Raw genomic sequence first — 12,262 nt, forward strand, 5'->3', positions numbered from 1 at the left:
TGAGTAGGCCTACATTTAGGTTAACAGTGTTTTAAGCAATCCCTTTAATCAGCTATGGCTTATTTAAGAACATTATCAGGCCACACTGAGGTTTACTTTACTTACTACTAGACATCTGATATTTTGCCCTGAGTCATACATTTGTGTGGTCAGCTCAAACATACTCAGAGTAAAGGTCAACGTACAGGTCTAGTTGACTCTAGAAACAGAACGATGTAGGCCAATAACCATTTTGGATGGGCACATTTACAGTGGCCGATAGGAAACTCATTTAAATTTACATCCAAAGTGAAGCATTGACTGGTATGGATAATGATGGTTCTAGTGTTGACTGTAATGATTATTTTCTACCCAACAATTATGACCCTGCAGGGTTACCCTGTTTACCAATGGTAGCCTATAAGATATAGGCATGATATAATGAATTGCATTTTTATAGTGCTTTTCCAAGTGCTCAAAGCGCTCATTAATTCATTCATACATTGGGAGGTGAAGCGGCGAACAGTCGACGCCTCACTTCCCACATTCACACACCAATTGGTGGCAAGCTCACACCGACTCATTGGAGGGTAGACCTGCTCTACCTCCTGAGCCAGGGCCGGCCATAACTGTATACTATTATAGTAGTAGCATAGGCTATATTGAATTATGCAATATATCAAAATAAGTAAACAATGTCAGATCCATGGTGTAAATGTTTAAACGATTGCAGTAAGAATATCACCAGTGTTAAGATAGCATGAGTAGGCTACTGTACAAACTTGGTTTTGCAAACATTTGTGCTAAATAAAGTGGGCATTCTAGCCAGTTTGTCCTGTAGTTTACTGAAGTCTGCCTGACACGGCTGCTTTCAGCTGTCGGAAAGCTTAGCGGTTTTGCACCTTGTCCCTCCCATCCCTGTGTGTGTGTGTGTGTGTGTGTGTGTGTGTGTCACTGTGTCTGTCTGCCTGTTTAACCTGGATGTTATTTGTATCAGTCAAGCAGCAGCAGGACTCCAGTTTTTGGTGATAGGTTATCACCGTTTTAGGTGATAGCTTATCACCTAAAACGGTGATAAGAGTTGAGGCCATCCTATTTTTTCCATCATACTCGCGGTGATGTCCTTAAGGATTGACCCCTGTGGTTTACCCAACTTCTAGACTAATCAGTGAACGGGGTGATATAAGCTCCAGAGTGAAAAGACTTGTCTGATAGTAAAAACAGAGAGATGGGTCTGTGTCACCAAAAACTGTATGTATATCATATGTATTTAGTCTAGCTAACTCACAGCTTGAAAAATTATAACAGCATTGATAGATAAAATGGGTCTTAACTGTTTACAAACTAATGTCCAGTGGTCAATGTCCCATATTCTCCTGAACTTTGACCCAGGCCGGATCATTCATATTGTCACCTTATGCTCCATATCATAATTTTACTCTTGGCCTACTGCCTGTTTATACAGCGTTGTTCCTAATCATCCTAAATGTCATGTCATTCAGGTTTATGGCCAAAATATGTGTCCCATTTAATATCTTGTTGACTCCTTATTCAGTCTCCATGTTGTCTGCCACCAGCCACAAACGTGCAATAATGAAGTGTCTATTATGGTTTGAGTCTACATGCATATGACCTTGGCCGAGTGAGATAGCTGCTCACTGAGTCAGGGAGCGTTCTTTCTCTGCCGAAAGTTCACAGTGCAGGGAAAGTTATCTACAGGTTGCCTGGCAACGCCTGCCTAGGCGCTCTCCAGGCTGCAATGGGCATCAATGACTGAACCAAGGAAGATGAACTCTGCGTCGCTACGCCATCCTCATCATCTAGGCGTTGCACTAATGAAAGAGCGCCAACACTGGTCTTGGCGGACATGAAAAATCTACAGCCAATGAACATTATATCAACAAATCTGACGTGATCTGCAGTATTTAGCCTGGAACAAATACTGTGAAGAGGAGTTCAGTTCGGAAGTTCAGTTCAGCTTCGGGTTCTTTTGGAATCAACAATTGATTATTCTAAATTATATTGATGTAAATACTATTATCTGAACCATGTAGCACATTCTCTATGTAAATTGACTTTATACCTACTAAAATAATGGTTAAACCTTAAACTCTCTCCGATCTTTATTTCATCTGCCTCCAAATCATTTTTTAAGGTATGTTTCTATTTTTGGTACAGTGATGGTCATTTAAAGGGCTATTCACTCATTTTAAGGTAAATACAGCACGGTATTTAATTGGTCTCCCTGCTGAGTTATTGAAGGTATAGATTTACAATGTATGTTTTCTTAATTATACAGTCCTTGCAAAGCTATCGTCATTAAAATATGGATTATATTTTTATATCCATCAAGCATGAAAAATGTACGTGTGCAGTATCACTGGATTTGATTTGAACGCGTGCTGACTTGGATATCTTGTTCTATAAGCGTAAATTGTAGCCTGTAGTAGGCTACTGCAAGTCGTACATAGGTCCAGTCTTAAAACATTATACAGTAGACATGATACAAGCACTCATTTCATCCTCTCTCCATCCAACTACCAAACATGTCTGCTATGTTATTTTCCAAGTGTGGTCACCTGCCCACTTTGACAGGCTGGAATGGCTTAGGGTCGATGACTTGTATTGGTAACTTGTCTTTGACTGTTACTCTGATCCTTACCAGGAGAGGGCGCTGCAGGACGTGACAGGGAAGTACAACCTGGAAGTTAAGGGCACTGAGTGTGTCTCAGCCCAGGTCAGCTCCTATCTGTTCTATAAATACAATTCAATTCAAAGGGCTTTATTGGCATGAGAAAACATACGTTTACATTGCCAAAGCACAATACATCAATACAATCAAAACAAAAATGATGTACATTTGAAAGTCAGAATCTTCAATAGATCAATTTCTATGTACCAAGATCACTGGATGCAGGTACAGTGCAGGAATATACACAATGATTAGTGGTTGTGTTCCGTTTGATATCCTTCTCCTATCACAGCAACTCACGAATATTGCTGCTGTGTTTGCACATTGTTGTACTTCGCCCAGCAGATATGGGAGTTTTTTGTCATATTTGGTCATGTTTTCAAAATCTCCGTGTGTGGTTGTAATCTGTGATGTATGTGTAATGTGTCTCTGATGTCTTGGTACAATGGACAGATGGTTAGGAAGTGTAGCTCGGACCGGTTTCCACTTCATTTTGTGTGCCGTGGGTAAATACAGTAGGCCTACTTACCCTGAACGTATTCGCCATGCCTTGTAGTTGTAATGATGTAAGAAAAGGGCTCTTTACTCTTCATAATTGTAGAAATGAAATTCCTCTTCTGTTTCCTCAGATGTCTCTTAACTACAACATCCCGACACCAGTTGAGGAAAGCAGTTTATCCATCAAGGTCACACCACACAGGCTGCAGCAGCAACTCTCTGACACGGACAATGACTCTGAAACTACAAAGCCTGTAAGGATCACCTGTAGAGACAGACATGTGAATGACACAATAAACTCAATGTGCCGCACAGAAAAATGAAATCCACACTAAACATGAAAAAATAAATTAAATATATGCTACCGAATACCAAAGATATTGGAAATAGCTTTTGTGAATTCTTGTAAATAATGTAAAATATATTTTCAAATATTTTATATCTACAGATATAAATGAATGATACTAGAAATGAAGCCACAACAAACATGGTGTTAGTTGATGTAACGATGCTTTCTGGATTCATCCCAGACCCAGAGTCTTTGAAAAGGGTGAGTTATTGTAAACATTTATTGCCCGAATGAGAAACTTTATTTTGTAGATTTGAGTTACAGAGTTCACAGATAACCAGATCAATGTGATGGTTTCTTCACAGAAAGGGGCGCTGCTGGTGGATCGTGTGTAGGGCAAAAGGATGACCACGTCATTATGTATTTCAAAGAGGTGAGAGACAGTTCACACAACAACACATTATGTTTAATACAAATAAGACCACCTCACACGAAAAGATGAAATTACCTATAGGTTCCATCCTGGAGGCTAATCTTTCTGGTGATAAAATGGCCACCAACGTAATCAAAAATGTCAACCAAAGAACAAGATTCCTTTACAGGATCTCCTCACTGGTCAACAAAAACACCTTGAAGACCCTATCCCTTAATTGTACAAGGTTTCTTCGACTATGCATGCACCTCTTGGTACCACAGCACCTCAAAGGCCCTTAAAACAAGGCTCCAGACTTCCAAAAACAAACTGGTCAGGCTCCTACTTGGCCCCCCGAACCCACCTCACCCCTGCCCACTTTGACAGGCTGGAATGGCTTAGGGTCGACGACAGAGTACAGCATCTTGCAATGGGTCTGGTCCACACGATTCGATACACCACCAAGATACCCATGTACCTGTCTAAATTAATGTCAACGAAGTCCACACCCACAACACCAGAGGGAGTGCAACAAACCATGTGCAACCCATATTCGGCACAAACAAGGGACTAAATTATTTTCACTCCTATGCCACCAAAATGTGGAACGCCCTAACAACAGTCATTAAGACATGCAAATCCCTTGACTACTTCAAAACAGCTCTCAAAGGGCACCTATACGGAGTACGGACGGCTGCAATTCGAAACTGGCCCCCGTAAACAGGTCCTGGCGGGCTCTGTATTGAGTATGCAAGAACAGCACCCTGGGAAAGCTGTGTGTAGTCTATAGGGCATTACTAGGCAAACTCTGCAGTGATCAAGACGGATCAATACAACACAGACATGAATAATCAATGAAGCAAATTTTCTCATATCATCACAGTCTCCATTTTACGCACGTTGACGCAATGCATGGACAGGAGATTTTTTTCTCCTCTCTTTTTCCCCCTTTTCTGAAAAGCTAGATGTGAGCGTGTGAGACAATTCAAAACACTGTGCTCAGGAAAAACATCTTGGTGGACCTCTAACCTTTCACCCCTGTTTGATCCAAACGGATACTGTGTATATCAATAGTCATCGATTGCTTTATTAATTTGTGAACAAATTTTAGTTAAAGAGTTTAAAATAACCCTTTTTTTTGGGGGTAATCAGCTAGAATAGATGTTTGAGGACGTTATCAGGCCACACTGAGGTTTACTTTACTTACTAGACAACTGATCTTTTGCCCTGTGAGTCATTAAAATGTGAAGCTGTTTGTGTGGTCAGCTCAAACATACTCGGAGTAAAGGGCAATGGTACAGAATATTGTCCTAAATTCAACCAACCAGTGTTAATATATTATATAATAATATTAATAATAATATTCTAACTATTTATTAGTTTATTAGACTGTGTTCTCCCTATATACTGTAGCTGCTTTGTTGTTGTTTTGGCTCTGTTTGTGTATGTTGTAAATAGTGTAGGCTACATAAAATACCTCATACCTCCAGTGTGCACGTAAAATGCTCAACATCCTGTTACTTGAACTTATATTACAAAGTCCACCCTCTAAGGGGTTTGTAACAGTGAGTTTACTAGGAGTAGTCGTTTTGAATTGGCCAAATGGCAGAACATGGGCCTAAATAGGAGCTGCAGGGCATGATCAGGGACGTGCACACATAGTCGTCAAAGGGGCCTTCAGCCCCTGCCCTTTTTTAACCCGTCTGTGAAACAACTGCCCTCTCCAGACCACGAGTGCAGCATTTGTGACTAAATTTGACTGAGGGACTGCCATTGGATTTGTTTGAATTTTCGTTTCTTCATGTCATATGAAAGCAGGGAATCATAGCTTCAAATTGACATATTGGATGTTCAGTTTGACCCACCAGTTTAGAGATATGGCTTATAGAGTAATGTCTTGCAGAAAACAGCGAGTTGAGAAAACAGGCTTGAAAGGTTCACTTCTGTGGTCTCTAACATTACACCTAGCTACATGTTTGGGCATTTATTTCATATTTACATGTCGATTTCAGCTCTGACATTTGTTTCAGACATGCTCTAGTATGTGAAGAGTCTGCCTGTGCTATAAACTTGAATGCAAAGAATGCAAATGCCACTGTTGTATCCTTTCTGCCCAGGGGTCCGTCGTGGATTATTTCCTTATTTTCCTAATGTAGCACGAAATGAGTTGCAGATTCCCAGGCAAAGTCCATCATTTTATTCAAACAAAGCATCTTCCATATAGTTACATCAGGTTACCAGCATAACAAAGTCATCTTTCCATAGTATAGCACGGCCAAGCCTGTCCATCATGGTCTCCTCCATTCTCTCACTTAACTCCCCACCAGTCTCCTCAGTCACATCTCTTTGTGTGTGTGTGTGTGTGTGTGTGTGTGTGTGTGTGTGTGTGTGTGTGTGTGTGTGTGTGTGTGTGTGTGTGTGTGTGTGTGTGTGTGCACCCACTGCAAACAAAATGAAGTGGAAACCGAGCTACACTTCCTAACCATCTGTCCATTGTACCAAGACATCAGAGACACATACTTCCCACAGATTACAACCACACACAGAGATTTTGAAAACATGACCAATGACAAAAAACTCCCATATCTGCTGGGCGAAGTACAACAATGTGCAAACACAGCAGCAAGATTTGTGAGTTGCTGTGATAGGAGAAGGATATCAAATGGAACACAACCACCCTAAAGACTAATCATTGTGTATATTCCTGCACTATACCTGCATTGAGTGACCTTGGGACATATAATTTGATCTATTGAAGATTCTGACCTTTTTGTTTTGATTGTATTGCTGTATTGTTGTATTGTTCTTTCTGCTTTGGCAATGTAAACGTATGTTTTCTTATGCCAATAAAGCCCTTTGAATTGAATTGAATTGGGTGTGTGTGGGTGTGTCACAAACTGTAGCCTCCTACCCTAAAGAATGCCTCTGTCACTTATCGGCCAGCCCCAGGTGGTCTATTTTGAAAGCATCCTGAAGATCTGTTCAAAGAGACCCTAAAGATAATATCAGATCAAAGCTCACTCCCCAAGAATTATCTTGAGAAGTCAAAGGGTAAACTTACAATTTGGAATGACTCTCTCTCAGCCATAGATTGGCTTCCTGCCTGTGGAACAATTGATATGCAAATAGACTTCAGTTTAAGGCACTTTGGTGAGACAATTAAATTCAATTCAAAGGGCTTTATTGGCATGAGCAAACATACGTTTACATTGCCAAAGCAGAAAGAACAATACAACAATACAGCAATACAATCAAAACAAAAATTATGTACATTTGAAGATCAGAATCTTCAATAGATCAACTTTTATGTACCAAGACACTGGCGTGAGATGCAGGGAGAAATGGCTTGCAGAAGTTAAAGCTCTCCTGGCTCCCTGACCTGTATGACCCAGGCCTGCAGGACAGAGCATTCCTTAGCTCTCCCCTTAGTCTCACTCAATGCTCATACCATTATCTTAAGAATAGGCTCACTTTAAACATGGGCTATGTGAATCTACATCTAAACAACTCCTCATATCTTAATGTGAAATGCATGACATAGCATATAACATTGTGTTGTGGATGTAAATACTATGTATTTATGACTTGAGAACAGAAACCATCTTAACATAGTAGGCTACTAACTTCTGTTCTACCTCTGAGGGGGAAGGGTGGCTTGGTTTGTGAAATGATCCCTCTCTGCATGCCCACTTTGAGGTCCTCCAGCTGTTTTAGTTGGAGGCAGTCAGATTGCTGGGTCTCTCCACATATCTACCCCAGATTGTGTCCCCAACTCTATTGATCTAGATATATATATATGCCTACTGTATAATGCCTATGTCTGGGCGCCAATATACGACATATGCTATATATGGTTCATAATACACCACTCCTTTCCTTTCCATGCCATACTAGAAGGCAGCATTCAGGAGAATTGCTTTTTTTTCCTCCTGAACTTGAACACAGTATTTTGCGTTGAACAAAATGTGTTTCTAAATCCATGTCGTCACACACCGCATCTCCACTAGATAAAGAGTGCTGGGTTATGTGCCCTTGGCTCTCAGGGGCCCTTCAGGGAAATTGGACCGCGTGGTACTTGGTTTGACACCCTGAAAAGGGCTCCTCCTGGGGCCCTTCATTGGCCATTGATTTTGTTAAATTTAGGTAAAAAAAGATGATAAAAACACGGGAAAACACAGAAATGTCACGTGCACGCGCGCTACGGGGGAGTTAATCCGGAGTTAATCCGTCCCTGTCTGTAGGCTACATGGAACACAGCTGCTTTCTGCTGTCGGGAAACGTAGGCGGTTTGCACCTTGTCCCTTCCCCCTGTGTGTGTGTGTGTGTGTGTGTGTGTGTGGGGGGAGGGGGGGGGGGCGGGTGTAACAGTATCTATTTAATAGAGATGATCACTGAGTCTGTCCCCCCTCAGTAGTCATGGCTTTCTCTAGGGTTAAGACGTGGACATGGATTTTAGCTGCCTGTTTAACCTGGATTTGTATCAGTCAAGTAGCAGCAGGACCGTAAGTATACATATAGAGCTCAACTACTCATAGCTTTAAAACAATAACAGCCTGTAAAATGTAGGTCTGCAGTATCACTGGGTTTGATTTTCCCACTGGGTTGGATATTCTTATTAAAAACAGTATGTATTAGCATTTATTTAACATCACAATTTAGGCATTTACTGTAACAGATAACCAGTAAATCCATGAACATGTTTGTATATAATTTATGGATATTTTCTTTTTACAATTTTAGGCAATACATGGTAGCCATTCCTGCAGTAATGGAGGCGGGTTCTGAGGCCAAGTTCTGTGTGGATTTTAAAAAACCCAACGAGACTTCGACCATGACCATTGTGCTGGTCTCTCAGGAAACGAACAGAACAATCTTCCAGAAGACCTGCGACACACCGTTCTTCGAATGTGGATTATTCCAGGTCACTTTTGTTCAAAAATAAATGATAACTCTTTGTATAATGCATCACTTCTGCAATTTGTCACATTTCAAATAGTTCAATATCGGTGGATTTTTGCAACGTGAGTGATGACTTCTCAGAGAGATTTTTGAGGTGTCAATCTTTATGTGACTTCTGTATCCTTCACTGCAGGCTCCAGCAGAAGAGAATCGGATCTGGAGTGTGGAGGTGGTGGTGAAAGGACAAACATTCCTATCCAGAGAAGTCAGGAAAATCAGGTTCAAATCCTACAAACCCATGACCTTCATCCAGACAGATAAACCAATCTACCTCCCTGGACAAACGGGTAACACTGTCTTTGTTAATATGACATCTTTATTATTTATAACATGAATGAAAGGATAGGCTTAACATCAGTGTTGTTTTAGTTGACTAAAACTAAGACTAAATATACTGACAATTTCGTCGACAAATAAAAACTAGACAAAAAATGTTAGGAAGGGACTAGTGGACAAGAGATCCAGTATAAGTCATTTTACACTTGGTTGCATGCTGAAAATAGCTGATCTACAAGCTCACAACGCGTCGCAACGCAACGCGTTGTGAGCTTGTAGATCGGCTATTTTCAGCAAGTGTAAAAACAATCATTACGACGGCATCAAGACCCGCCAAAATACATTTTAGTCGACTATAAATCAACTGTAGATTTAGTCGACTAAAATCGTATGACATTTAGTCGACTAAAACTACCGGTATACTAAACACTAGAACATTCCAGGTGACTAAAATGTGACTAAAACTAAGTGAAAACTATTCAAGAGACTATGACTAAAACTAAATTTGCTGCCAAAAACAACACTGCTCAACATTTAATTCAATGACAATCTTAGATGTCAAATAAATTAAATAATGGAAGGGTTACAGAAACCATCGGTTCTGAGTCGACAACAACAGTCAATTCCATTTATTAATGCCGTTCCTATTGATTCCTTTAGTGTGTCGTAGATGATCTTTAACTAATCTAATTTATGTATTGCAGTGAAATTCAGAGTTGTTACCATGGACAGCAAGTTCACACCTGTCGATGCAGGGTTGGTGAGTCATATCGGCTTAATATCCACAATATACCTAGAGAATACAGAGAAGAAATACATGTGATATGGTTCAATGTGTTTGAAAATAGATTTCCACAGTCAAATATGTTGTCGGATATACCTTTTCATTCGTTTTTGTTCATTTTTGGGTGAAATAGATTTTTTCTTTTATCATGGAACAACACAAAGAAGATTATATAGCCACAATTTGATTACGTTGTTACTGTACATGTAACTTTATAGATGTTTGGAGCGGCTAACACTCGGTGATCATAAAGCTGTGTTGTATGTTATGTGTTATGTTAGTGTTTTTATGTACTACGGTTATGTGGTAGCTCCCTAGAAATTTCGTATGCTTAGTGTATGCTTTGTGTGCAATGACAAATAAAAGTCTATTCTATTCTATGATAACTTACAGTATAATACAGTAATGGCAGATGAACCAAACCTGCAACAGTGCATGTGCTCTTTGACATGCCTCTTGTGTTTAACCAGGCTGGACAAACAGCTCAATGTGGAGCCTCTCTGTTGAAGGTCTTATACAGTGTGCATAACATAAATGTTTTAGGGTTTTGTAGATGACAAAAAGGTGCTTTTAGTTTAAATATAGTCTACAACAAGCAAAGAAAAGTTACTATGAAACTTAATGATCAGTCAGACTGTGAATGTGGACTCCTTCATGTCCTTTGAGTGCTTTGGTTGTATAGTGAGACTATGAATCAGAGAATGGTTTCCTGTTTAACAGATGTCCTTTTTGTTTGTTTTTTCTTCTTTCAGTACAATGTTGAACTGGAGGTAAGACTCACTGTATTGCGTACAGTAACACTATCTACAACACATTTAACTTGATGTTCAGGTCCACACAGTGAATGAATAGTGAATGTTACAGCACGTTAAAGGCACCTGGGAATAGTTTTTTCTACAGTGTATTCAGACGATCTTAAATTTCCTCACAGAAAATAATTCAGAGAATTCAGAGAATCTAACATTTCCTCACAGAAAATAATTCAGAGAATTCAGAGAATCTTACATTTCCTCACAGAAAATAATGTCCTGAGCAAATCAGTTTGTCTTCCTACAGTACCAAAGAGACCACATTTTCACTCTGAAAGTGTTCTCCTGCTTTGTCGACTTGAGGCATATGGAAATTGGCATTGGGGGGAAACTCACATCATAAAATCAATGTACACAAACGACACACAGACTTCTTTCACCAAAGCCGAGGTGAAAAGAGTTAGGCAGGGATGCAGCCTGAGTCAAAGTGTCCAATTAACCCATAGCAATACATCAATGAATTGGCAAAACACACTAGAACAGTCAACAACACCAGGCATATCCCGCTAGTGGACACAGAAGTCAAATGCCTATATACTGTTTGCAGATGAAGCTGGTGTAACTGTCTCCTACTAAAGAAGGCTTTCAGAAGCACCTTGCACAAATGCTCACAGACCTGCAGGGCCCTGACAGTAGATCTAGCCAAGACAAAAAATCATGATTAAAAAAAGACACTCTCTTAATTGACTTAATCTTGAGGTTATGAACACCCTCCTCTCCTCTCCTCTCCTCTCCTCTCCTCTCCTCTCCTCTCCTCTCCTTTCCAACATGTATGTTTGAACAGGATGCTAGTCACAACCGGATTGGACAGTGGGTGAACCAAACAGCCCATGGAAAGATTCTGCAGTTTTCTTACTCTCTGAACCCAGAGGCCCGTGAAGGAAACTACAAGGTTCTTCTGTTCTTCTGTGCTCCTCTGACGGCCTGTCATCAGCACGTTCGAGATAGCGACTGGGAAATATATCATCACTTCAAGGTGGAGAAATACGGTAAGATTTCTTATTCAGAGTGGCCAAACGGTATGCATGTACTGTATGCTACAACAATATTACAATTATTATCCAAGGGGACTGGCCAGGAGAAGAGATATGTTGGGTTTTTTTACCCCGTATTTTAACATATTTCTAAATAAAAAATAACCACAGTAAAAGTAGATCATAAATCAGTCCTTCTTCCATAAATGACAACTGTAAATTGTTCCCAGTTTTGCCCAAATTTGATGTCAAAGTAGAAGCACCCGAGTTGATAGGCATCAATCAAGAGGAATTCACAGCTGAAGTGTGTGCAACGTAAGTATAGAATGACGCGTCAACTTCTCTTGATCATGTTTATATAGTATATAATAATAATATATAATATTATACAGTATGTAAGTCTTGAGAGTTCTTCGTCATCAAACATTGAGATATGGCCAATTTGGCCAAAGATATGCGTATTTTTTTAGATGAGGGGGACATTTTGAGTAGTAAATGTTTTGTAGATTATATTTTATTGTATGGGTAAAAAGGATGAAATAAATGGAGGAGACAAAGACATTTTCACATGTAGGCGCCTATATGCTCCT

The 12,262-nt window shown here is 40.0% G+C and overlaps 1 protein-coding gene across 1 annotated transcript in view; it reads left to right on the top strand.

Moving 5' to 3' along the window:
• Positions 1-12,262, top strand: part of LOC308321883 (pregnancy zone protein-like) — a gene marked incomplete at both ends in the record, with an annotated part of 51,036 nt that overhangs the window by 21,073 nt on the left and 17,701 nt on the right. Inside the window, 7 exons of the mRNA XM_080772979.1 lie at positions 2,645-2,716; positions 3,301-3,423; positions 8,963-9,116; positions 9,810-9,865; positions 10,642-10,659; positions 11,483-11,687; positions 11,903-11,987. Of these exons, the coding sequence (XP_080629105.1) occupies positions 2,645-2,716; positions 3,301-3,423; positions 8,963-9,116; positions 9,810-9,865; positions 10,642-10,659; positions 11,483-11,687; positions 11,903-11,987 (713 nt within the window). The remainder of the gene's footprint in view (positions 1-2,644; positions 2,717-3,300; positions 3,424-8,962; positions 9,117-9,809; positions 9,866-10,641; positions 10,660-11,482; positions 11,688-11,902; positions 11,988-12,262) is intronic.

Source organism: Protomyctophum bolini (assembly GCF_963924005.1).
Source record: "Protomyctophum bolini genome assembly, chromosome: 9".
NCBI lineage: Eukaryota > Metazoa > Chordata > Actinopteri > Myctophiformes > Myctophidae > Protomyctophum > Protomyctophum bolini.